This window comes from Carcharhinus amblyrhynchos, chromosome 9, assembly GCF_965287045.1.
Source record: "Carcharhinus amblyrhynchos chromosome 9, sCarAmb.v2.hapA, whole genome shotgun sequence".
In the NCBI taxonomy this organism is placed as follows: Eukaryota; Metazoa; Chordata; class Chondrichthyes; order Carcharhiniformes; family Carcharhinidae; genus Carcharhinus; species Carcharhinus amblyrhynchos.
In genome coordinates, this window is record NC_137332.1 from 79,603,847 (window position 1) to 79,631,385 (window position 27,539).

At 42.7% G+C, this 27,539-nt stretch overlaps 1 protein-coding gene across 7 annotated transcripts in view; it reads right to left on the minus strand.

The window, feature by feature from the left end:
- rasal2 (RAS protein activator like 2) overlaps window positions 1-27,539 on the minus strand; it is a 388,464-nt gene that overhangs the window by 203,648 nt on the left and 157,277 nt on the right. For all 7 annotated transcript variants that reach the window (XM_080195958.1, XM_080195961.1, XM_080195959.1 and 4 more), the window contains exon 2: window positions 8,766-8,890. In XM_080195958.1, the coding sequence (XP_080052084.1) occupies window positions 8,766-8,890 (125 nt within the window). The remainder of the gene's footprint in view (window positions 1-8,765; window positions 8,891-27,539) is intronic.

Genomic DNA, 27,539 nt, shown 5'->3' on the forward strand with positions numbered 1-27,539 from the left:
GGAGGGACTGTCTACGGAATCTCTGTGGGTGGAAGTACAGAACAGCAAGGGGTCGATAACTTTGCAGGGTGTTTTCTATAGGCCGCCCAATAGTGACAGTGAAGTTGAGGTGCAGATAGGGAAACAGATCCTACAGAGATGTATTAATAACAGAGTTGTCGTGATGGGAGACTTCAATTTCCCAAACATCGACTGGAATATCCTGAGGGTAAGGGGTTTGGATGGGGAGGAGTTTGTTAGGTGTGTTCAGGAGGGTTTCCTGACACAGTATGTGGATAAGCCTACGAAAGGAGAGGCTGTACTTGACCTGGTGCTGGCTAATGAACCAGTACAGGTGTCAGATCTCTCAGTGGGAGAGCATCTCGGGGATGGCGATCATAATTCTATCTCCTTCACAATAGCAATTGGAAAGAGATAGGATCAGGCAAGCTAGGAAGGTGTTTATCTGGAGTAAGGGGAAATATGAAGACATCAGGCAGAAAATTGGACAAGTAAACTGGAAAGAGGTGTTCTTAGGGAAGAGTACTGAAGGAAGGTGGCGGATTTTCATGGAATGTTTGTCTGGAGCTCTGCACGACAACGTTCCGATGAGACAGGGAGGTTTTGGTAGGTCGCGGGAACCGCGGTGCACGGAGGTTGTGATGAACCTAGTCAGGAACAAAAGAAAGGCATACAAAAGGTTCAAAGAACTAGGAGATGTTAAGGACCTAGAGGTGAATACGGTTTGTAGAATGGAGCTTAAAAAGGAAATTAGGAGAGCCAGAAGGGGTCATGAGAAGGCCTTGGCGGGTAAGATTAAGGAGAATCCCAAGGCTTCTACTAATATGTGAAGAGTAAAAGGATGAGAAGTGAAGGGATTGGATCTATAAAAGGTGAAGGGGGAAAAGTCTGTGTGGAACCAGAAGAAATTGCAGAGGCGCTCAATGAATACTTTGCCTCGGTATTCACAGTGGAAAAAGATCTGGGAGGCTGTACTGCAGGTTTGCGGAGGACTGAAAAAATTGAGTATGTGGACGTTAAGAAAAAGGATGTGTTGGAATTTCTAAATTTCTAAAAGATAGATAAGTCACCGGGACCAGATGGGATGTACCACAGGTTACTGTGGGAGGTGAGGGAAAAGATTGCAGAGCCCCTGGCGATGATCTCTGCATCGTTGATGGAGGCGAGAGAGGTTCTGGAGGATTGCGGATGTGGTTCCTATTGTCAAGAAAGGGAACGGGGATAACCCGGGAAATTACTGACTGGTGAGTCTGACCTCAATGGTTGGTAAGTTGATGGAGAGGATTCTGAGGGACAGGATTTATGAGCATTTAGGGAAGTTTAGTATGGTTAGAAATAGTCAGCACGGCTTTGTCAAGGGCGGGTTGTGCCTTACGAGCCTAGTTGAGCTCTTTGAAAATGTGACTGAACACATTGACGAAGGAAGAGCGGTGGATGTGGTTTACATGACTTCAGCAAGGCGTTTGATAAGGTCCCTTGAGGTGAGAGGGCATAGGATCCAAGGGGCTGTTGCCTTGTGGATCCAGAACTGGCTTGCCTGCAGAAGGCAGAGAGTGGTTGTGGATGGGTCTTTTTCTGCATGGAGGTCGGTCACCAGTGGAATGCCCCAGGGATCTGTTCGAGGACCCTTGCTGTTTGTTATTTTCATAAATGACCTGGATGAGGAAGTGGAGGGATGGGTTAGTAAGTTCGCCAATGACACGAATGTTGGCAGTGTCGTGGTCAGTCTGGAGGGATGTCAGAAGTTGCAGCGTGACACAGATTGGATGCAAGACTGGGCGGAGAAGCGGCAGATAGACTTCAACGCAGATATATGTGTGGTGGTCCATTCTGGCAAGTCCAATGGGATGAAGGAGTATAATATCAAGGGTAGGACTCTTAGCAGTGTTGAGGAGCAGAAGGACCTTGGGGTCCGGGTCCATAGGACTCTTAAATCGGCCTCACAGGTGGAGGATGTGGTCAAGAAGGCGTATGGTGTGCTCGTCTTCATTAATTGAGGGATTGCATTTAGGAGTTGTGAGGTAATGCTGCAACTTTATAAGACCCTTGTCAGGCCCCACTTGGAGCACTGTGCGCAGTTCTGGTTGCCTCACTACAGGAAGGATGTGAAAGCTATTGAGAGGGTGCAGAGGAGATTTACAAGGATGTTGCCTGGATCGGGAGGCATGCCTTATGAAGATAGGTTGAGGGAGCTAGGGCTCTTCTCCCTGGAGAGACGAAGGTTGAGAGCCGACCTGGTAGAGGTTTATAAAATGTTGAGAGGGATCGATAGGGTGGATTCTCAGAGGCTAATTCCCAGGGCTGAAATGGTCACCACGAGAGGACACAGGTTTAAGGTGCTGGGGAGCAGGTACAGAGGGGATGTCAGGGGTAAGTTTTTCGCTCAGAGGGTGGTGAGTGAGTGGAATCGGCTGCCGTCGGTGGTGGTGGAGGCGAACTTGCTGGGGTCTTTTAAAAGACTTCTGGATGAGTACATGGGATTTAATGGGGTTGGGAGTTACAGATAGTTCTATGGCCTGGTAGGTATGGATATGATCAGCGCAACTTGTGGGCCAAAGGGCCTGTTTGTTCTGTAGTGTTCTATCACATTTTCACATCCTCATGATCTGTCCAACTCCCTTTTCAAGCTTTTAAGGAAATCAGCGTCCAGCATCTTTTCAGCGAGAGCAGACAGGACACCAGAAACTCTGGTGAAAAGATTTCTCCTCACCTTCCCTCTGGATCTTTCGCCAATGATTTTAAATCTATGACCTCTGTTTATTGAACCATCTGTCAAACAAAATACTTGATCTCCATCCTGTCAAAACATCTCATTTTGGAAACCTCGATTTGCATTCTTGGTAACATCCTGGCAAACTTCATGAGTCTTCTCTTTTCAAGACCTTTACAGCTTTGCTGAACTATCTTGCTTCAATATGCCCAAGATATTTCAGCAGAAGTTTATCCAGTGGTTTATAAAATTCCAGCATGATACCTTGGCTTTATATTATTTTCCTGAGTATAAATCCAAGTAATCTATTTGTTACTTAGCTCACTGATCAATTTATCCTATGAATGCTTCATAATGTTACTCCTTAACCCACGAGTCTAGTTGGTTTATAAAAACAGGAGAATAATGGACCTGTAATTGGCATTTGTGAAACACGACTCCCACTCTGAAAATTATCCACCTTTGCTTCTTGTCACTCAGTCAGTGACATATTCCTACTGTCATTTTCCTTTCATTTCATAGGTTTCTCTCTGCTTAATAAACTTCCGGGGTGCAAATTGGTCAAATGCCTTTGTAAAGTCCCTATATTCAACATTTATTGCATTACCTTGATTAGCTTTCTCTGTTACCTCATCAACTAATATAATAAATTAACCTGACATGACTTTAATGCGCTGATCCTCCTTGATTAATTAATTATTAATTTTCAAAATGAACGTTTATTTTGTTTCACATCATAATTTACAGTAACTTCTTGATCTGTTCTTGTTAGGTTGACTGGCCTCTAGACGTTTAGCCCTCTCCATTTTCTTGAATAGGTATATAACATTAGCAACCGTCCAGTTCTTCGACACATCTTTCATACCCAATAAGAATTACAAGAGGGTAATCAATGCTTCTGCATCTTCTACCTTTGCTTCTTTTAGCAACATGAGATGCACTTCACCCAAACCAAATGAATTAGTTATTTTTGTAATGCATATCTGTTCAGCACATCTTCCCTATCCCATTACTATCCTATCCGCAATTTCTCTCATCTTTTCGTGGAACCATCACTTCATCTGCTTCTGTTGTGAAGATAGTATGAATCCCAACATTCAGCCCATCATGTCTGTGCTAGATCCCTCTAACAATTACTCAGCAAGTCGCACACACCTGCAGCCCTGCAAATTTCTTCTCTTCAGGTGCTCATCCAATTATTTTTTGAAAGCCATGAATGAATCTGCCTCCACCAACTTGATGTGCAGATGCTGGCGTTGGATTGGTGTAAAAACAGTAAGAAGTCTCACAATGCCAGGTTAAAGTCCAACAGGTTTATTTGGTAGCAAACGCCATTAGCTTTCGGGGTTCTGTCCCTTCGTCAGATGAGTGGGAAGTTCTGATCCATGCAGACACTATGACAACGGATGAATGAACACTGCTCGACAATCACCAGGCAAGAGTGTTCTCTTCCTGTTGGGGAACACTTCAGCAGTCATGGGCATTCAGCCTCTGATCTTCAGGTAAGCGTTCTCCAAGGCAGTCTTCATGACATACAACAATGCAGAATCGCTGAGCAGAAACTGATAGCCAAGTTCTGTACACAAGGATGGCCTCAACCGGGATCTTGGGTTCATATCAACCCCAAGACTAACTGTAATCCCCAAGACTAGCCTTCCCCCACAACTTGCCTTGGCTTGCAAAATCTCACCAACTGTCCTGGCTGGAGACAATACTCTTTAACCTGTGCTTAACCCTCTCTCCACTCACATTGTCTGTACCTTTTAAGGCTTGATTACCTGTAAAGACTCACATTCCAACCATTATTTTGTAAATTGAGTTTGTGTCTTTATATGTCCTGTTTGTGAAAAGAACTCCCATTTACCTGATGAAGGAGTAGTGCTCTGAAAGCTTGTGCTACAAAATAAACCTGTTGGACTTTAACCTGGTATTGTGAGACTTCTTATTGCACAGGGGAGGTCCCAGAGGATTGGAGAATTGCCAACGTTGTTGCTTTATTTAAGGGTAGCAAGGATAATCCAGGTAATTACAGGCCAGTGAGCCTTTCATCAGTGGTAGGAAAATTATTGGAGAGGACTCTTTGAGACAGGATTTACTCCCATTTGGGAATAAGTGGAAGTATAGCAAGAGGCAACATGGTTTTGTGAAGGGGAGGTCACGCCTCACTATCTTGATTGAGTTTTTCAGGGAAGTGACAAAGATGATTGAGGATAGGGCAGTAGATGTTGTCTACATCAATTTCAGCAAGGCCTTTGACAAGTCCCTCATGGTAGACTGGTAGAGAAGGTGAAGTCACATGGGATCAGAGGCAAGCTGGCGAGGTGAATACAGAACTGGCTTAATCATAGAAGACAGAAGGTAGCAGTGGAAGGGTGCATTTCTGAATGAAAAACTGTGACAAATGGCATTCCTCAGGGATCAGTGCTGGGACCTTTGCTGTTTGTAATATATATAAATAATTTGGAGGAAAATGTAACTGGATTAATAAGTTAGTTTGTGGATGACACAAAGATTGGTGGATTTGCGGATAGCGATCATCAAAGGATACAGCAGGATATAGATCAGTTGGAGGCTTGAGCAGAGAGATGGCAGGTGGAGTTTAATCTGGACAAATGTGAGGTGATAAGAACATAAGAAATAGGAGCAGGAGTAGGCCATCTAGCCCTTCGAGCCTGCCCCGCCATTCAGTAAGATCATGGCTGATCTGAAGTGGCTCAGTTCCACTTTCCCGCTTTCTCCCCATAACCCTTAATTCCCTTGTCTATCAAAAACCTATCTACCCGTGACTTAAATATATTTAGCAAGGTAGCCTCCACCACTTCAATGGGCAGAGAATTCCAGAGATTCACCACCCTATGAGTGAAGTTGTTCCTCCTCAACTCCGATCTAAACTCCCCCCCGCTTATCTTGAGGCTGTGCCCTCTCGTTCTGCTATCCTTTCTAAGCGGGAAGAATCTCTCTACCTTTATCCTGTCCATCCCCTTCATTATCTTAAACGTCTCTATAAAACCCCCCCTCATCCTTCTAAACTCCAATGAGAACAGACCCAGTCTATTTAGTGTCTCTTCATAGTCCAACCCCCTCATCTCCAGTATCAGCCTAGTGAACCTCCTCTGCACTCCCTCCAAGGCCAATATATCCTTCCTCAAGTGTAGCGACCAAAACTGCACACAGTACTCCAGCTGTGGCCTTACCAGTACCCTGTACAGTTGCAGCAAGACCTCCCTACTTTTATATTCCATCCCCCTCGCTATAAAGGCCAACATTCCATTCGCCTTCTTGATCACCTGTTGCACCTGCAGACTGGGTTTTTGCGACTCGTGCACAAGGAACCCCAGGTCCCTCTGCACCGTAGCATGCTGCAGCTTTTCGCCTTTTAAATAATAATCCCTCCTACTATTATTTCTGCCAAAGTGGATAACCTCGCACTTGCCAACATTATACTCCATCGCCCACACACTCAGCCTATCCAGATCCCTCTGCAGACTTTCCACACTCTCCACGCAATTTGCTTTTCCACTCATCTTCGTGTCATCAGCAAATTTTGTCACCCTACACTCAGCCCCCTCCTCCAGATCATCTATATAAATGCATATTGGAATGCATATATAGATGCATATTGGAAGGTCTAATACAGACAGGAAATATACAGCAAATGGTAGAACCCTTAAGACGATTGATAGGCAAAAGAATCTGGGTGTACAGGTACACAAGTCACTGAAAGTGACAACACAGGTGGAGAAAGTAGTCAAGGCATACAGCACGCTTGCCTTCATCAGCCGGGGCAGTGTATAAAAAAAATTGGCAAGTCATGTTCAGCTTTATAGAACCTTAGTTAGGCCACATTTGGAATATAGTGTTCAATCCTGTTCGCTACACTACCTGAAAGATGTGGAGGCTTTGAAGAGGGTACAAAAAAGATTTATCAGGAAGTTGCCTGGTATGGAGAGTGTTAGCTATGAGGTTGGACAGATTTGGTTTGTTCTCACTGGAATGACGGAGGTTGAGGAACGACCTGATAGAAGTCAACAAGATTGTGAGGCATGGACAGTCAGAAGCTTTCTCCCAGGGTGGAAGAGTCAATTACTAAGGGGCAGAGATTTAAGGTGCGAGGGGCAAGGTTTAAAGGAAATGTACGAGGCAATTATTTTCTTTTACACAGAGGGTAGAGGGTGTTTGGAACTCGCTGCCAGTGGAGGTAGCGGAAGCAGATACGATAGTAAGTTTTAAGGACAAATACATGAATAGGAAAGGAATAGAGGTATATGGTCCCCGGAAGGGTAGGGGGTTTTAGTTCAGTTGGGCAGCATGGTTGATGTAATTTTCTTTGTTCATTAAACATGTCAGATATGAGATGCTTTTCATATTTTTCTCCACCAGGCTGAACTCATTTAACCCACCTCTTCTGAAGCTAACATTAATTTTCATCACATATATGACCTTTTGAAGCTTAACTACTACCCCCTAAAAACAGAGAATCTGAAAAATCTCAGCAGATCTGACAGCATCTGTGGAGAGAGAATAGAGCGAATGTTTCGAGTCTAGATGATCCTTCGTCAATTCTGACATCTTTCAGTGTGACCAAAATATGCAAACAATAATATCTGCAACTCATCACCATCAATCGTTTGCATGTTACCTTACAATTCTGCATAAATACAAAGAGACCTCTCCACCTCCAAGAAGCTGTGAATACCCTCAAAGGCAGTGGCCATGCCATGATTTTCCCATACATATAGTCTACTAAAATCTCATAAGAGTACTTTAGATGGAACTGCTCAAGTAAATACAGGAGGGATGGGAGAGCTTAATATAAATGTGGTGCAGTGCTCTGCTATAACACGAGTAGGTTATATTCTGGTTTGACCTTCCTTCACACATCACCAGGAACTTCAACATCACTGGCAATCATTGAGGCTTTTTTGCACATCACATCCTCTGTTGCAGTTCTCCAATTAGGTTCATTCAGTGAATAATTTACATAACTACATGCTCACTTTCTATAGTGATATGGCACCTATCAGTTTTGATAAGCACCTGAGCTGTGCATCAGTGGAAACTGAGTATAAATGTATTGAATTCTGCAGACCAGCAAGGAAAATTCTAATTTTTTTTCCCCCACTGAATATTGTGTATAACAATAACTATTGAGCAAATGGTCAACTCAAATTTATTTATTGATTAATGCCTGCAACCAAGGATAACAAACTCACATCAGAAACACTGTCTGCAGTTATTTGAAAAAGGACATTCGGTTGTATCAGTGCACTAACTCTAAAGGTCGAAAATGAATTTCAACACTCAGGATAAAAGCTGACTGATCAATTCAGAAGTCTTATCTCAAAAAAACAGACCTCTTCATTGCAGTGAAACAAGTGATCTTAAACTTGCTGTTCCACTCTAACAACACGATTCAAAATGTGAATGCATGGGTATTTACTGCCACTCTATGATCGAATGATACTGAGGTTGCACAGAATGGACTTCTCCAACTATTCAAAGCATACTTCTGTAATTCAAAGCGAGGAGTCTCAAACTAAATAATTTTCACTTCTACCAATTAATTATTTTTAATTATTAGTCAGTAAAATGCAATAAAGAGAATTTGCTCACATCCTCCACACACAATTCTTCATGAATACCCAATTTATTTGAAGGGCAACAATCTAGCAAATAATATCGCACATACTCCACTTCTTAATCAAGGACTATCATTATTCATCATTCCATCTTATTTATTTTCCAGTGTCCATCTCAAAATGTAAAGGTTTGAGAAGTGTTTCAATTAAAGCGTTGTGTTCTGGTTGGATGGGAATGGAATGGATTTGCAGTGAAGGAGTGGGAAAAGGGTCAGCTGATGTAAATGTATTGCTTCAAAAATCTGTTATTCAAAGCAGTTTGGCCATATTCCGCCAGATTCAACCTTTTCTGGAACAGTGTACATTGAAAAGTGGAGGCTCTCCCTCCAGAAGTGAACATTTTTTTTGCTCATCTTCTGCAAATATCAGCAATGCATACGTCATGACTTATTATGGGTGTATTAACTCAATTCTACCTCCTCTTCCTTGTTCAGAAGGATCATCTGGCTGTCAGTCAGCATGCAATATTTCTGATCCCAGGTTGTTTCTGTGTATGGAGATTGGCCACATGACAGCCTGTGTGTTGGGGGACCTTTCACATCTGCAAATGAAAATACAAAAAAAAAATCAACTCTTAAACTCTGAAAACTTCAAAAATGCCAAATACAATCCACAATTAGTCTGATAATTTTGCCTATTTTCCTAACCCATTGAATCTTTATTTTCTATCCCTTCAGATCAGAATATAAATCTTCAGCAAGGCAAGAGTGCAAGCTGCATGGAGAGATGAGAGAAAGTCAAATTTTGCTGCTGAGAAGGCACCCGATCAAGGTGCATAAAATATTCAACTGTATCTATATTGCTTCAGGGTAAATCAAGACCATAGGGCATTAATTATCTCTGCCACTGAGGGTGGACAGACGTCATGTTTTCATCCATTTGTCAGTCTATTTAACTGTAAACAATACCTCAAAAAATAATGGATGGATTTCAACAAAATTTGGTACAGGGATATGGTGTGGCCCAAGGTTACTGATTAGCAAAGATACAGCTGGATCATGAAATCTTTTGAAGGATCCATAAACATTGGGAGATAGGGCAAACTGATTTCTTTTAAAATGTTACGGATTGTCTCAACTACTGGGGTGAAATTTCTGACAGCTGTTAAATTGTGAGCAGAGCTTTCAAAGCAAGCTGCACGATGGCACAATGGTTCACATTACTGCCTCACAGTGCCAGGGGCCTGGGTTTGATTGTTGGCTTGGGCCACTGTCTATGTGGAATTTGCATGTTCTCCCCATGTTTCCTCTGGGTGTTCCTGTTTCCTTCCACACACCAAAGATGTGCGGGTTAGGTTAATTGGCTATGCTAAATTGACCCTAGTTTTGGGGACATCAGCATGGTAAATATGTGGGGTTACGGGAGTCGGGTGGGATTCTTGTTGGTGCAGGCTCGATGGGCCAAATGGTGTCCTTCTGTACTGTAGGAATTAAATGATTCAAGCTTGGGATGTGGGTTGGTCTGAAACCCCCAGTGAGACGGAAGTATTTAATAGAGACCTCTTTTTTCAGCTTCGTAGTTATACAACATGAACCAGGCATGGAAATTACTCAAACAAAGAGATACATAGTTATAAAATGGTGAGTTAACATAGCATGGCAGAGGTATGAGCTCTCCTGAGTGTCCTCTGCATTTGTTTAAATTTGCAAGCAGTAATTTTGAAATCAACTTACTTGATAAATATATATTATTTATAAATATATAGACTTCTTTTTTAATACTGAAAAGCTGATAAATATTTGGAATAACCCTCCAGGCCACGATGTACAGCTAAGCAAGTTCAAAATGCAAATGAACACTAGACTGGGGGAGTTTAATTACGAAAGCAACAAGTTTAGTAAACTGGCTTTCTCATGAACCACATAGTCTTAACAACATTTTTTGGGGTGAGCATATCTTTACATTTATCACTGAACTGAGCACACAATACTTTGTTGGTCCATGTACTTACTCATGGTTCAATGACATCCTTCCCTCAGCGTTATCAATGAGTTTTGTTATTTAAATGCTATTTAAACACCACATAAAAAGTGCACCACAGCTACATGTTTTCCACTTGTGTGACATGCTAAGCATCTCTTGACAGTACAAGGGAACAGCTCATCGGAATTTTACTGAAGCATCCCGAATTCTCAAGAAAGCAAGATTCCACCCTTTCCCAAATAAAGTATTTCATTATTGTGGCCCAACAGAGCACCACAAGTGTTAACCACTGGAGGTACCAGTCTTTGAATATTGACAGGTGGTTGCAAATACCCACATTTCAAGCACAAGGGTCCCATGCTCCGTTGATGTTACTTCACTGCTCCATATAGTTGATTAAAGTTATTGAATATTGTGATTTTCAACAAACGCTCCTAAGATTTCATGAAATTCTCAGTCCCAAAAGATCAAAAAATAGTCAATGAGCTTAAAAAGATAGCAATCATCAATTATTATCCAAAGCCTTTTAGCCCAGGTATTGAACAATTAAAAGCAAGGAGCCTCAATGCTCAGGTCGTGCATTATTGTTGAAAATTTTAAGTGTCACATTTTAAACATTATCACAGGATCATTCAATGACAATAAGTAAATGTGGTGTCTTCTTAGTTTCCATTTTATTGTCTCTGAATCCAACAATTCTTTCCTTCTGTATTTCACTTTGTAAATCTGATTTAACATTTAAATCATCCATTTTAATTCTGTTAATTTCTCAATCCTTTAATCTCATTAGTTTCAGGAAACGTGCTGTTCGTCTCACTGTTAATCTCGGTATCCAATGCTATGTTACCCTCACTTTGCAGTTATTGGCTCACACTTCCGGCAAATTGTCGGGTAAAATGTTTTGAAACATTTGCACAAGTTTAAATAAAGTGGACATGTGACAAGATACCCTGCTCCAGCAAATTTTGGCCCTTTAAAGAAAGTGATGTCATGAGTCTCTTTGAAAGGTCCATTGCCATCTATACTCCACTCCAGTATTCAACGTCAAAAATTTGCAGGAATCAGTTATGCACAAACACTACACATTCTAAAAGAGTTTTGGTTACAGCACCAGATTCCAAGAAATGTAGGGATCATGTACCATCAGCTGATGACACTCGAAGTACTGCATATGTTTCAAGGATGAATTTGCACTGTTGACCAGGACTTCAAGTCCTTTGTTTTGCAAAATAAATTTGGATCAGGAAACAAGCAAAAATAAAAAGCTGAAGTTAAGTATTTGCACAAACATCATTTGGCACATTTATGATACATGTGCACTCTTTTTTTCCCACATAAATATATCTATCTGAAAATAAGAATTTCACAATCCACAGATTCTACAGGTTCAGATCTATTTCTTATTGCACTCTCTGAGTTACTTATTGTCAATATCTCAGAGTTGTCAAGCAGTTCTCAAAAATCCATCAGACAGTCACATCATGTGGGTCCCAGTCAAGGTGCATTTATTAACAGTGTCCTGCTGCTTCATCTTTATGGTAAACATATATCTCAACATGTTGAATTCAAATTATACCAACACATCTGCAGTGTGATGGCATGGTGGTAGCAATCGTGAAAACAGCCCAGTCTTTCCGACCTATCCTCATAAGACAACACACTCGTTCCATGTATCAATCAAGTAAACGTCCTGTGAACTGCCTCCAAAGCATTTACATCTTCCTTAAATAAGGAGTATTTGAGATGCAGTCTCACCAATGCCCAATATAACTGAAGATATATATATGTAAATATTTACATATACATATATATATAATTTCTCTCACAATAAAGAGCAGCACTCCACAAACTCCCTCTGCGTATTGGCATTCTTCAGTTAGTCTCCATTTAAGCAAGACTCTTTTTCATTCTTCCAGCCAAAGTGAATAAGTTCACACTTTTCCCTCATTACACTCCATCTGCCAGATATTTGTCCACAATCGACATGGTGGCACAGTGCAGGGACCAGAGTTCAATTCCAACCTGTGTAGTGTTTGCAAGTTTTCCCCATGTCTGCATGAGTTTTTTTTGGGTGCTCCAGGTTCCCCCCCATAGTTCAAAAATGTGCAGGTTAGATGGATTGGCTATGCTAAATTACCCCTCAGTGTCCAATGTGTAGGTTAACTGAATTAGCCATGGTAATTGTGCAGGATTACAGGGCTAGGATGGGGGTAGGTGGGCCTGGGCAAGAAAACTCTTTCAGGGAGTTGGTGCGGGCTCAAATGGGTCAAATAGCCTCCTCTGGCAGCGTACAGATTCTATCAGATTTTGTGGACCTCACAAGCACACTCATGCAGCAAATAAATTACACTGGCTTGTCATTCTATACGCAGCACTGAAATGAAACTTATACTCAGGAAAGAGACACGTGGAACAAAAAATCAAAAATGGTTCGAATTGCAGATCAATGTTTCTCCTTTCCAACTCACTTCACAATAGATGTCAAATCTTTTACTGAACTGCCCCAAAGACTAATGTAAGAGTCTCTGCATTCAGTGAAGGACTTGCCTGTCTTAGAAGGTACTTCAGAAAATTATTGAACCTGGAAATCACAACTGCAAAACTGTCCCTTTACTTATGGCATTTAGCACCACGCCATATGCTGTCTTATCAGTTACAAACACATTACACCATGCAGAAGGGTTCACAGAGAGTGAGCTGGTAACTAGTGAGTTAATCAGCTCTTGGAACTAACTATGTTGATCATGAACAAACCTAGCATTGTCATTCTGCTGTTTTTCAGAAGATTATACAATAATTTACATTTCCTCCAAGTATATATCTGTGGCGTTTTAGGTAATGTCTTAGCGCACATGCAACACCAATATTAAGAAGAGCAGCTGGCAAACTGCAACTGCTGTGCAAAATTCAACTCAACTTTACCTGAAATCACAGCTGCACATGATTTTGAACGGAAGTATAGCAACCGCCTTTTCCGAACTACACTATCCATCTGGAATTGCCAATCTCAGTATCCAATTCTACAATATGTTGGACACTTCCAGCAGTACTCTGTCCCTGCAAGATCTGGAAGTAACTCTGCTGCGGCACTTGGCTTCCTGGTCACCGCTCCAATTAACAGCAGCGAGCAGCCACCACATCAGTCTGCATGTCACATAAGCCCTGCCTCACACAGAAACCGTACCTTTTCAGTTCAGGTAAACACATCCATTTTTGTGCAGAGACACTGCAATACAGTCCCTGGCACATGTCTGAGGAGACCGACTCCCCCTCCCCCTTTTCTAAAGCACTACATCACAGGATCTCATGACGTTCAAATCTGTGTGTGAAAGGAATACAAGAATTGTGTTGTCTGCAAGATCCCCATGCACCAAATGCAGCTCAAACTGACCAGCCTGTTTTCAATACTGAACATTTATATCAAATGTATTCTTGAAATTGTTTGCAGAACGCGATGTTACTTGCCAGTGTCAAGCATTCACATTTCAGTTGAAAATTTTAATTCAGACCCACCAAGGAGATCTTCAAGTTGGGATTTTTTTAAAAATTACCCAATCAGTGCCAATTTCCACCAAAATAATGGGAAATTCTTCACTGTATATTTCACTCCAACTGGGGGGTGTAGCAGCAAGGAGCAGATACCTCAACATGCTCAGCAGTAAGTATTTTTGATAGGAGACAGAAATTATTTAACAAATTGGGAATACAGCACAATCAAAAAGGAACAACGTCAACATAATGTGAAGTACAAAGGTACTTTCTTTGTCCAATTTATGATCTTGAAGAGCTTAGAGTCTCCAGGGACACCTACAAAAAAAATGAAAAGTCAGGTCGATCAAGACTTTATCCCTTCTAGCATTTGCTTTTGATAAAAGAACCAGCCTCACGGTTCTTTTCTTTGTGTCTGATAGGTCCTCTTGTGCTACAGCAATACAAATTACACACAGCAATCCAAACTCAGCATGAGATCTGCTTTCTCAATGACATTTGGCAATCTAATTGCTGTTAAACTGTATTGTTTAGTTGCGGTGAAGAATGCAGGGACTCTCAAATGTTGAAATGTTTCAATTTTATCATGCACAAGTCCTACCCATGGGAATATTTCATTCATCACTGGAGTGTCGAGGAAAAGACCTCTCAAGTCTGCAAATGATTTTACCATGCAATTAATTTTAATTACTTTATATTGAAATATCTATTTCTGATTATTAATAGGAATGGGAAGTGACTCAGTACAGACATTTGGTACCTCCCCCCTCAAATCTACACCCATTCTGAAGCATAGGATTGCAACCTATTCTCTGACACTTCACTGAGATCCTTAATCTGACGTGGAGATGCTGGCGTTGGACTGGGTTAAACACAGTAAGAAGTCTCACAACACCAGGTTAAAGTCCAACAGGTTTATTTGGTAGCAAAAGCCACTAGCTTTCGGAGCGCTGCTCCTTCGTCAGATAAGTGGGAGTTCTGTTCACAAACAGGGTAGATTAAGACACAAACTCAATTTACAAAACAATGGTTGGAATGCAAGTCTTTACAGATAATCAAGTCTTAAAGGTAAGACACTCTAAGTGGAGAGAACGTTAAGCACAGGTTAAAGAGATGTATATTGTCTCCAGGCAGGACAGTTGTGAGATTTTGCATGCCCAGGCAAGTCGTGGGGGTTACAGATAGTGTGACATGAACCCAAGATCCTGGTTGAGACTGCCTCATGTGTGTGGAACTTGGCTATCAATCTCTGCTCAGTGACTTTGCGTTGTGTGTCGTGAAGGCCGCCTCGGAGAACACTTACCTGGAGATAGAAACATAGAAAAACTACAGCACAAACAGGCCCTTCGGCCCACAAGTTGCACCGAACATGTCCCTATCTACTAGGAAGGCCTATAATCCTCTATCTTACTAAGTTCCATGTACTTATCCAAAAATTTCTTAAAAGACCCTAATCAAATCTGCCTCCACCACCACTGCCGGCAGCCGATTACACGCACCCACTACCCTCTGAGTGAAAAACTTATCCCTGACATCTCCTCTGTACTACCCCCCAGCACCCTAAACCTGTGTCCTCTTGTGGCAACCATTTCAGCCCTGGGAAAAAGCCTCTGAGAATCCACTCGATCAATACCTCTCAGCATCTTATAGACCTCAGAAGCTGAATGCCCGTGACGGCTGAAGTGTTCCCCGACAGGGAGAGGACACTCTTGCCTGGTGATTGTTGAATGGTGTTCATTCATCCGTTGTTGTAGCGTCTGCATGGTCTCCCCAAAGTACCATGCCTCGGGACATCCTTTCTTGCAGCGTATCAGGTAGACAATGTTGGCCGAGTTGCAAGAGTATGTGCCCTGTACCTGGTGGATGGTGTTTTCACATGAGATGACGGCATCCATGTCAATGATCCAGCATGTCTTGCAGAGGTTGGCCCCTGAGATTAGGGGTGGCATAGACCCCAAGGCTAAAAGTAATTTAAAAAAAGATGGGGGTCTGCTATGTGCTCTCAAGCCTGCACTACATAGTGGAAAGTCTTCTTGTTCTAAATGAAAAACGGAAAAAATTCAGGTATTACTGAAGAAGCTGGAAGTGAGAGGAGCGGTACAGAATCACTGAAAGCCAATAGACAGGTATAAAAAAAACAAAGCATTAGCATTTATCTCATGAAGGACGGGATACAAATGAGTTCAAGTTATGCCACAGTTGACCTCTGGTTAGAGCACATCAGAAGTAGCCTCCACCACTTGCACTGTCTCCATTTATCCTATTGGCTGACTTTTATCAGGTGAAAGGAACTGCTCATGTGCCATTCTCAGACCTGTCATATACACAGATACCACTTAATCCATATCAAGTATGCCAACTATTTTGGGCATTTCAAGCAGCTGTTTGCATTAGCAAAGCTCCAATGCCGAAGTCACGACATTCGTGGCACAGTAGTTAGCACTGCTGCCTCACAGCACTCGGGTTCGACTCTCAGCTTGGGTCACTGTCTGCATGTTCTCCCGATGTCTGCGTGGATTTCCTCCAGGTGCTCCGGTTTCCTCCCACAGTCCAAAGATGTACAGGTTAGGTGGATTGGCCACGTCCGTAGTTGGGAAAATGTTGGAATCTATCATTAAAGAAGAAATAGCAGAACACCTGGAAAGGAATGGTTCAATCAAGCAGACGCAGCATGGATTCATGAAGAGAAAGTCGTGTTTGACAAATTTACTGGATTTTTATGAAGATGTGACTAGTGCAGTTGACAGAGGTGGCTGGGAGTTCAGGGACAGGCTGTCCCGAAAGCTTGCGGCTTTTGCTACAAATAAACTGTTTGGACTTTAAACTGGTGTTGTGGGATTTCTTTCTGTTTTACCCCAGTCCAACGCCGGCATCTCCACATCATGACTACCATACTTGTAAAAACAGGTTTTAAAAATCCAGCTTTCATTCAGTTCACATTTGTCAGTCTTTCTTCAAAAATGGGCTCTAAAGCCCAACAACTACCTTGTTATACTTTTGTCCTCTGTAGTTTTCCAAATCTTTTCCGCAAGCTTAGTACTTTTTTTGAAATAAATTACCGCTTTAATCGTTTAGAATGGCAGAAAATATCAAAAAAGAGCTACATTGACTTCAATGGTAAAACATCTTTACTGTCAATTACTTTCACCAAACTCAACTTGGAATTTTGATGAGAAAATGATCAAACATAGGAACAACTATTTAAAATATAGCAAAGTAAATCATAACCTCATAATTTAGTTACAATACAACAATCTGCACAAATGTGCCCAGGCTATTAATGGGGATTCTACTATGTTTAGCTTTTTGCAGCGAATCTCAGGGACCATATCGTGTCCTTAGAGGATGTGCAGAGCAGATTTACCAAACTATACTCAAGTAAAAGAGTTAAATTGTGAGGGCAGATTGCAAGGACAAGATTAAGGAATAACTGTGACGTTCAACATAATTAAAAGATTCGGTAGGTAGATGCAGAGCAAGTTACTTTCGCTGGCAGGAAAGTCCTGAACAACTTGAACTTAAAAATTACAGGCAGCCCGTTTAAGGATGACCACCAAGGCTAACAGAAATCTGGAAAACTTTCTCAAAATGCTGCTCAGGCTGGGAGTCGATTGGAAATTTCAAACTGAGATACACAGACTTTTTACGCAGGGTTATTATGTAATACTGAACTAAAGTTGGTGAGGAGAATTTAGTACAATCAGCCATGATTTAGTTAAGTGGCAGAATCACCTCAAGGAACCGAATAGCAGACAACCGTATCGTAAAACTTGAGCTAATTTGCGCATTAAAAATAATGAACATTTTTATTAAGTGAAATGCCTCAAAGTTAATTCCCTACATAAAGAAAACACATAGTGCCATGAAATCAAAACGATTCTGTGTGCATTCACACCAATTACATTTAAGTCTCAAGTCAAAGTTGTGGAGCAAAAGGTAGTCCCTTCTTCCCGATTGTCATGTATGTTCTAACAGGGCTCTGTGGTGCTGATGATGAGAACATGACCAAGTCTAAGGAGAACTGAAAGACAGGGGTATTAAGATTAGTAAACTAAAAACCAACAACCAAAGATTTGGTCAGTTTGAGCCTAGAGGAGAAGATCAGAAGGTGCAAAGAGGCCTCAAGAAAGAAAGTTGCTTCAGGTACCTGGGGTCACTGGTGACAGAAAATGCAACTATTGGAATTGAAACTAAGCAATGGATTAGCTCTGGTTGGAGTAATTCAAAGAACTGTAGTTGAGTGTTGAAATAAAACTAAAACAGAAACAAAGCATCTACAAGACATTTGTGGGGTTGCCTTATTGCATGGTCCAGAAACTTGGGCAACGTGAAGAGGGGAACAACAACCGTACACTATTGAGGTGTGGATACAGAGATGGATGTGCAGAGCAACAAGAAACATATCAGGAGCCAGTATATCAAGGAGGTCAATCAAGATTATGGGAACACCAAAAAAATTTTGAGAGAAGAAATTGAAAAGGAATGGTCATCTGTTGAGGTGACAGGAAGAGAGAGAGAGATCACATGGTGGGACTGCCAGGGAAAAGGAGAAAGGGAAGGCCTAAAACCAGATGGAAAACATGGTGGCAATTTGCTGTATGCAAGTCTCTTAAGACTGACAGGGGAAGCTGGAGAAGGATAATCAACCAGAGTGGAGCAAATTCCAAGTAAAATGGGAGAAGCCAAAATAACAAGATGTAGCCTACATGGTCTTAAATTCGACAAACATCAAGACTCAGTATTAGTCCTCTGAACTTAAGACCAAGTGCCGAAAGAAACCCAATAGTACCTGGTCCTGTACCACAGTTCTGTTGATTAGAATGGTAACATAAAAGCAGCAGAGTATGTAGGGTGGCACAGTACCACAGTGGTTAGCACTGTTGCCTCACAGCCCCAGGGACTGTTCAATTCAGGCTTGGGTCACTGTCTGCATGGAGTCTACATGTTCACCCTGTATCTGCCTGTGTTCCCTCCGGGTGCCCTGGTTTCCTCCCACAGTCCAAAAGACATGCTGGTTAGGTGCATTAATCATATTAAATTCTCCCTCAGTGTACCCAAACAGGTGCCAGTGTGTGCCAACTCAAAGATTTTCACAGTAACTTCACTGCAGTGTTAATATAAACTTATTTGCAACACTAGTAAATAAACTTTAACTTAAAGATTCATTTAATTTATAATGAGTTTGTGGCATTTACCTCAGCTGTATTCTGAACTTCCTCTAGCTCTGACAGCTGGACAGCAATAGCACCTGGCTTCAGTCTATAATCAGCATTCCATTTAAAACTCATCATTCCCTGTAGAACTGCTAAATAAAGACTTTGATCTTGGAAATGACGACAGCCAAGCGAGGCACAAGGAATTATATGATTATGCCCAGCCGCTGAGAACAAATTAAAAGTTAGCTATTTGCACACAACTGTTACTTGCAGACAGGTAACATTTTGCACTCAAACAACCGAGACATAAAAATATTTTGTGCTTTAATACCATTTCTTCAATTTTATGATGATCAACAGATTATTTGTGCCAATAGATCTAATGAAAAGTAAAATGAATTCAAGGCATGAATAAATTAAAATATGAATTAAATAGTATTTTCCCCTTCTAACTTGGGATTATAAATTAACACTGGCAGGGTGCAAAAGCAAATATGGATCTTTGCCACATCATGGGCATTGTATTTTTTTCAGCGCGTGAGTGTGAACTGGCAAAATGAAGATGGACAAAATCAAAGATTCCACCACCATCCCCCCCGCCTCCCCGCCCACACACACACACACAAACGTATTCATCCATTTCTTGGGCACAGAGTCAGATTATTGGCCATGAGTAGCTGTTCTACCCTGAGTTGTGCGGCCAAAAGACAGAAATGTGATTCATAATTTGCACAAAGAATTAGTGCACTGTTTGGTCAGTTTTATAGGACAATAACAGTTAACCAGTCAGCGATTGAATATTACCAGTTTAATGCTAAAACACATTGATTTTTCTTCCACTACAAGTATTGAAGGGGTGTTTTAATCCTGCACAAAATCCAACTCAGAAAACCTGTTCATCCATTGCCAAAGGGAATATAGTTAATCCAGCTTCACTCAAGAGCCCCTGAAGATAAGTCCATGGAATGTAGTAGTCTGCAAGCAGACACCAAATCAGCTATGTTTCCTGAAATGCATAAATGGAAAATAATTGTTCTTCAGAGAATTAGGGCTATAGATTCAGAATTGTAGCTGAACAATTTTGACTCATTGTGAAATAACTTGCTCACTGTTTAACTCCAAAATATACAACATGAACATGGGATGAAAAGGGTAAACATCTTGTTTGAATAGCCCATACAAAGCGAGGCAAGGTTCTCAATAAGGAAATATCTAATCATCTGCCACAGAACAATCAGAAAAAAATTAGTTGTCAATTGATGGTATATTCTTGCACAGCACAATATCATTCAAACATTTTGTCCAAATTGACGCATGGCTATTCAACTTCACTGCAGGACAGGTGATTGATTGCATATCACAATTATCTAAGCCATTGAAGTATCCACCAGTCACCTTTTATCTTGGATTTCAAAGGTGTCTCACTTAGCCAACTGGGTAGGTTCAGAGGCCAACTGTCTGGCTCCAAAATGCTGAACGAGCGCAGCTTTGGTTTGTTTGTCATATTTGTCATGGTTATTTTGTTAATTTGTATTTTATTGTTTATAGTCTCGAAATGAATTGTACTGTTGCGTAATTTCTGTTGCCACAGTGTTGGCCTCTTGGCCAGATCATTATTGTATGTGAGAATGGGTTCTCAACTGACCTAATTGACTAAATAAAAGGTTCAATTTTTTTTAAAAGTTAATAATCATAGTTATCTGAGTAACCCACATCCTTAGTTTAGGTTTTGCCAAAAAATATTTCCAATCATTCATTGGAAAAGGCTATTGTTCAGGGCTCAGGGTTCAGGGCTTTGAATTTTGGTAATCAAGTTAGTGATATCCCGAAGCTAGCAGGAACTTTCAAATGTAGTGGAAATTTGAACTCTCGTGAGATTTCTTCCTTTTCCCAAGGTGGCCTTCTTAACTTTGCCCAATAGTATAATCTTTCAAGCACAAAGAACTGAAATGCAAAATTATGCTCATCTTACTCCACTGCACGTAATTACATCACTGTAACAACGTCAACTCAGTCTTGACACACTAAAGGTACAAAGCATGGCGAGACTCTCTCTCAATAATATCGAATCACCTGTCACAGAGCACCAACAAATCAAAAAGAGTGGTTCCAAACTAATTATCAGCTGATGGGAAATTGTGAAGAATCTTCTACCAATCCATTTTCAGGCACTAGGCAGAGAGAAGTTATACAAAAGAAAACGTAAAATAGGGACTAGATAGAAGCTATACATGGGATGATGATAGCCTTTTTTTTACCTTAACATTAGTGAAATTACCAATAAAAGAGAAAGGCAGCAATAATGCAAAATTGAAAACTCATGCAAATCTTGAATAATTGATAAACTGGAGCACTTATAAAATTACAATATTAACAGGCTTACTACCAAAGTTTAGGATGAATGCTGCTCATTGAAGAGCAGGTAATTCAATGACATGTCTGGTCCATGTACAATTTTCCGTTGCACTCACTTTCCACAAAGTATTTGTGTGGTGAGATGGCAGTTTCAGATAGAAACATTTGCTTTTAAATATTTTGTTCAGCTGTACAGCACTCCACTGATCAAAGCTAACCCCTCATCTTTTAATCTGGCAGCATCTGCCCAGTTAATCAGTCACACAACAAATGCTTTTAAACCTACTAGTGGCTGATTCACAAGAAAAGTGATTGAGTTAACATTTCATTTTACGTCTCAGCTTTTCCCAATCGTAGGTCAGCCAATTGCTCAGGCTATAATTTGAATTTATTGCACAAATGGTCCAACTGCATGAAAAATCTTTACAAATATAAGGGACAGCATGGTGGCACAACTGTTAGCACTGCTGTCTCACAGCGCCAGGGACCCTGATTTGATGCCGGCCTTGAATGAGTGACTGTGTGGAATTTGCACATTCGTCCCGTGTCCATATGAGTTTCCTACCACACTCCAAAGATGTGCAGGTTAGGCAAATTCCAAGCTGTGTAGTTCAGGGAGATTAGTGGGGTAAATGCATGCATTAACAGAGATTGGGGTGGTGGGTTCTGGGTGGAACGCTCTATCAAAGGTTTGATGCCAAATTGGCCTTCTTCTGCACAGTATAGATTTGATGTTCTTTGCCTGGAACATGGAAGTGAGTCAATAGCATTACTTTATCCAACTAAGCTGTGACAGGAACAATATCAATCTGCAGTGTACTTTTAACAAGGTAAAACATCCATCTCCATTCTAACATTATCAATCGATGCAAGCTCACCACTTCCTTGGCAGATACGATCGTCTGCAAGTCTGAAAGCAAGCTCCTGTATGACAGCTAAACATACCGACAAAGCTTTGTTTCATTTATAAGTGGCAACAAAATGCAAAAATAAACATAAATACTTCGAACAATTCTCCAGAATAAATGCCAACCAAGTTCTGTTGGTCCTTTCTTCTAAAAAATGCTTTGTCTTGAACATTTTTGAAAACAGAAGCTGAATACTTTTGACTTTGTCAATCTACGTTAGATTTCAAGCATCCCCATCCTTTATTTTCCATTAAAGTCAGCGCTACAACACACAGGTAGCACTGCTGATTTTTGGTGGTTTCATCTGCAACTACAACCCAGTAAGAAGTCTCACAACACCAGGTTAAAGTCCAATAAATTTATTTAGTAGCAAAAGCCACTAGCTTTCGGAGCACTGCTCCTTCATCAGGTAAGTGGGAGTTCTGTTCACAAACAGGGCGTATAAAGACACAAACTCAATTTATAACATGATGGTTGGAATGCAAGTCTCGACAAGTAATCAAGTCTTAAAGGTACAGACAATGTGAGTGGAGAGAGTGTTAAGCACAGGTTAAAAAGATGCGTATTGTCTCCAGACAGAACAGTTAGAAATTTAGCAAGCCCAGGCTCTGCAGTGTCGTCTGTTGTGAAGCCGCCTTGGAGAACGCTTACCCGAAGATCAAGGCCAAATGCCATGACCACTGAAGTGTTACCCAACAGGAACAGAACACTCTTGCCTGATGATTGACAAGCAGTGTTCATCCGCTTTCATAGCATCTGCATGGTCTCCCCAATGTACCATGCCTCAGGATATCCTTTCTTGCAGCATATCAGGTAGATAACGTTGGCCAAGTTACAAGAATATGCACCGTGTACCTGGTGGATGGTGTTCTCACGTGAGATGATGGCATCTACGTCGATGATCCGGCACATCTTGCAGAGGGTGCTGTGGATCATCATGCTGGATCATCGACACGGAGCCATCATCTCACATGAGAACACTATCCACCAGGTACATGGTACATACGACTGCAACTCGACTAATGTTGTCTTCCTGATATGCTATAGGAAAGGATGTCCCGAGACATGGTACACTGGGGAGACCATGCAGGCACCATGAAACAGATGAATGAACACCACTCAACAATCACTGGGCAAGAGATTTCTCTTCCTGTTGGGAAACACTTCAGCGGTCACGGGCATTTGGCCTCTGATCTTCGGGTAAGCATTCTCCAAGGTGGCCTTCACAACACATAAAGAACATAAGAACATAAGAAATAGGAGCAGGAGTAGGCCATCTAGCCCTTCGAGCCTGCCCCGCCATTCAATAAGATCATGGCTGATCTGTCTTGGCTCAATTCCACTTTCCCGCCCTCTCCCCATAACCCTTAATCCCCTCTCTTATCAAAAACCCATCAACCCGCGTCTTAAAAATATTTAGCGAGGCAGCCTCCACCACTTCAACGGGCAGAGAATTCCAGAGATTCACCACCCTTTGAGTGAAGAAGTTCCTCCTCAACTCCGTTCTAAACCGCCCCCCCTTTATCTTGAGGCTGTGCCCCCTAGTCCTACTATCTTTTTTGAGCGGGAAGACTCTCTCCACCTCTATCCTATCCATCCCATTCATCATCTTATACGTCTCAATGAGATCTCCCCTCATTCTTCTAAACTCTAACAAGAACAAGCCTAGTTTATTCAGCCTCCCCTCATAGCTCAACCCCCTCAACTCCGGTATCAGCCTAGTAAACCTCCTCTGCACTCCCTCCAAGGCCAAAATATCTTTGCGCAGGTGCGGCACCCAAAACTGCACACAGTACTCCAGCTGCGGCCTCACCAATGCCCTATACAGCTGCAGCAAGACCTCCCTACTTTTATATTCAATCCCCCTCGCTATGAAGGCCAGCATCCCATTCGCGTTCCTGACCACCTGCTGCACCTGCAAGCTGGGTTTTTGCGACTCATGCACAAGGACCCCGAGGTCCCTCTGCACCATCGCCTGCTGCAGTTTTTCGCCACGTAAGTAATAATCCTTCCTACCATTATTCCTACCAAAGTGGACCACCTCGCACTTGCCAACATTAAATTCCATTTGCCAGTTCCTGGCCCATTCGCCCAGCCTATCTAGATCCTTCTGCAGACTCTCCACACCCTCCGCACAATTTGCCGTTCCACCAATCTTGGTGTCATCAGCAAATTTCGACACCATACACTCGGTTCCCTCCTCCAGATCATCTATATAAATGGTAAAAAGCTGAGGCCCCAGCACCGACCCCTGGGGCACTCCACTAGTCACCATCCGCCAATCCGAATAGCACCCGTTGACCCCCACTCTCTGCCTCCTATTTGACAACCAATCCTCTATCCACGCTAACATCCTACCCCCAACTCCATGTCCCTCGACCTTCTGCAATAATCTCTTGTGAGGTACTTTGTCAAACGCCTTCTGAAAATCTAGAAAGACCACATCCACCGGCTCTCCTCTATCCACCGCCCTAGACACATCCTCATAGAACTCCAGTAAATTTGTCAGACACGACTTCCCTTTAATGAAACCGTGCTGCGTCTGCTCTATCAAGCAATTCCCTTCAAGATGCCTCGCTATTTCCTCCTTAATGACAGATTCTAACATTTTACCTACCACAGACGTTAAACTAACAGGCCTATAATTCCCCGCCTTTTGCCTGGCACCCTTCTTAAACAACGGCGTAACATTAGCCGTTTTCCAATCTTCCGGCACTTCCCCGGAATCCAGCGACGTCTGGAAAATAACCACCAAGGCATCCACTATCACCTCCGCCATTTCTTTCAGAACCCTCGGATGCATTCCATCCGGTCCTGGCGACTTGTCCACAATCAGCCCCTCCAGTCTGTCGAGCACCGCCTCTCTAGTAACAGTAATGTCATTAAGACCCTCCAGTCCTACCACCTTTCCATCGCTAACACCCAGCAAATTATTCACGTCCTCCTCCGTGAAGACAGAAACAAAAAAGTTATTCAATACCTTAGCCATATCCCCATCCCCTACCACTAGGTCCCCTTTCTCATCCTCTAAGGGTCCAACGTTCACCCTAGCCAGCCTCTTCCTTTTTATATATTTATAAAAACTCTTGCTATCCTTTTTTATATTAAGCGCTAGCCCAGCTTCACAGTTTCTCCTACCCTTCTTTATCAACTTCTTTGTCAATCTTTGTTGACATTTAAACCTCTCCCAATCCTCTTCTCGCCCACTACTCTTAGCTACTCTAAATTCCTCCGCTTTTAATTTAACACTTTCCTTCACCTCCTTCGTTATCCACGGCTTATTACCTCTCCTCCTACGGTCCTTTTTGACCATCGGAATAAATTTCTGCTGAGCACCAAGAAAGATCTCCTTAAAGATCCTCCACTGCTCCTCAGCAGACCCTCCCTCCAACGCGCTCCCCCAGTCCACATTCGCCAATTCTTCTCTCATCCTACCGTACTCCCCTCTATTCAAACAAAGTACGTGTGTCCGGGAACCCACATTCTTCTCCTCCATCTGCAACAGAAACTCCGCCATACAATGATCACTCTGCCCAAGAGGATCCTTCACAGCAAGGTCCCTAATTCTACCCGCCTCATTACATAGCACGAGATCCAAGATAGCTCGCTCCCTCGTCGGCTCCAACACGCACTGTTCCAGGAAACTATCCCGGCAGCATTCCAAGAACTCCTCCTCGAGCCCACCACGTCCAACATGGGTCGACCAATCAATATGCAGATTGAAATTCCCCATAACTACGGCCGTCCCATTCCTGCACGCCACACTTATTTGCGCGTTAACAGCCCGCCCCACCTCCAGATCATTATTCGGAGGCCTACAGACGACACCCACCAGCGTCTTCCTCCCTTTGCTGTTCCTAATCTCCACCCACAACGATTCCACGTTCTGCTCCTTGGCTCCAACATCATCCCTTGCTACCACCGTGATGCTATCCTTAATCAGCAGAGCTACGCACCCCCCTTTTCCCTCCTGCCTATCCTTCCTAAACACTTGATAGCCCTGTACATTCAGCTCCCAGTCCCTGTCGCCCTGCAACCACGTCTCTGTAATGGCCACCAGATCGTATCCATTTGTGTCGATCTGCGCCACCAGCTCATCCACTTTATTCCGAATGCTTCGTGCATTCAGATAAAGCGCTTTCATCCCAGCCTTCACCTGGACCCTATTTGCCGTAACGCCACCAACCATACTCACGCCCCCTACTCCCTCTATTATTGGGACATCCTCGGCCTCTTCCCTTACCTGTACCCTCTCCTTAACTTTAGACCTCGTAACATCACCTACCTTCGCACCCTCCCCCCCCCCAATTAGCTTAAAGCCCTGTCTACAGTCCTCTTTACTCAATTCGCCAGCACTCTGGTCCCAGCACGGTTCAGACCAACCCCATCCTGCCCGAACAGGTCCCACCTACCCCAATACTGGTGCCAATGCCCCATAAATTCAAACCCATTCCTCCCACACCAATCCCTGAGCCACCCATTCACTTCCTTAATCCTGTCAACCCTACGCCCGTCTGCACTCGGTTCAGGCAGTAGCCCAGAGATAACCACCTTGTCGGTTCTACTTTTTAATTCCATTCCCAGCTTTTCATACTCCCTCCCCAGATCCTCAGTCCGCATTTTGCTTACGTCGCCGGCACCCACATGTACCACAACGACCGGATTCTCACCCTCCCACTCCAGGTTCCTCTGCAGCCCAGCTGCGACATCCCGTACCCGAGCACCAGGCAGACAACACACCCTTCTGTGCACTTTGTCATTGTGACAAAGGACAGTGTCAATACCCTTCACCCCACTATCCCCAATCACTACTACGTTCCTTTTCCCCCTCTCTTTGCCTATGTCCTGCTGCATCACTGTACCGTGTGCAGTTTGCTCACCAACCTCACCTGCCTCGTTCTCGCCCAGACTGGAAGCAAGAACCTCAAACCTGTTATGCAGATTAAGAGGCTGAGGCCTCCGCTCCTCACCCCCCCTTCCTCCTCCCAGCAGCCCCCTCTTGTCCCTGACCCTTAGAGTTAGCCAGTCTAGGGGGGGGTGGATGTCACTTGCACCCCATTGACAATGGCACCCTCTCTCCCCTTGATGAGCCTCAGTGTTGTAGCTCAGATGCCAGCTCATCCACCTTGAGCTGGAGCTCCTCCAGCAACCTGCACTTACTACAGACATGGTCACTGGGATGTACCCTGGGGTCCACACCAGTTCCCACATCGTACAGAAACCACACATCACATGCCCCTCCATTATTCATTGTAGTAGTCTTGAAAAAAATTTTTTTTTTCCTTGTTTTTTCGAACGAACTCACCTGGCCTTTTTTCCCTCAAACCCTTTTTGATCTTAAGCCCTAATAGCTCACTCT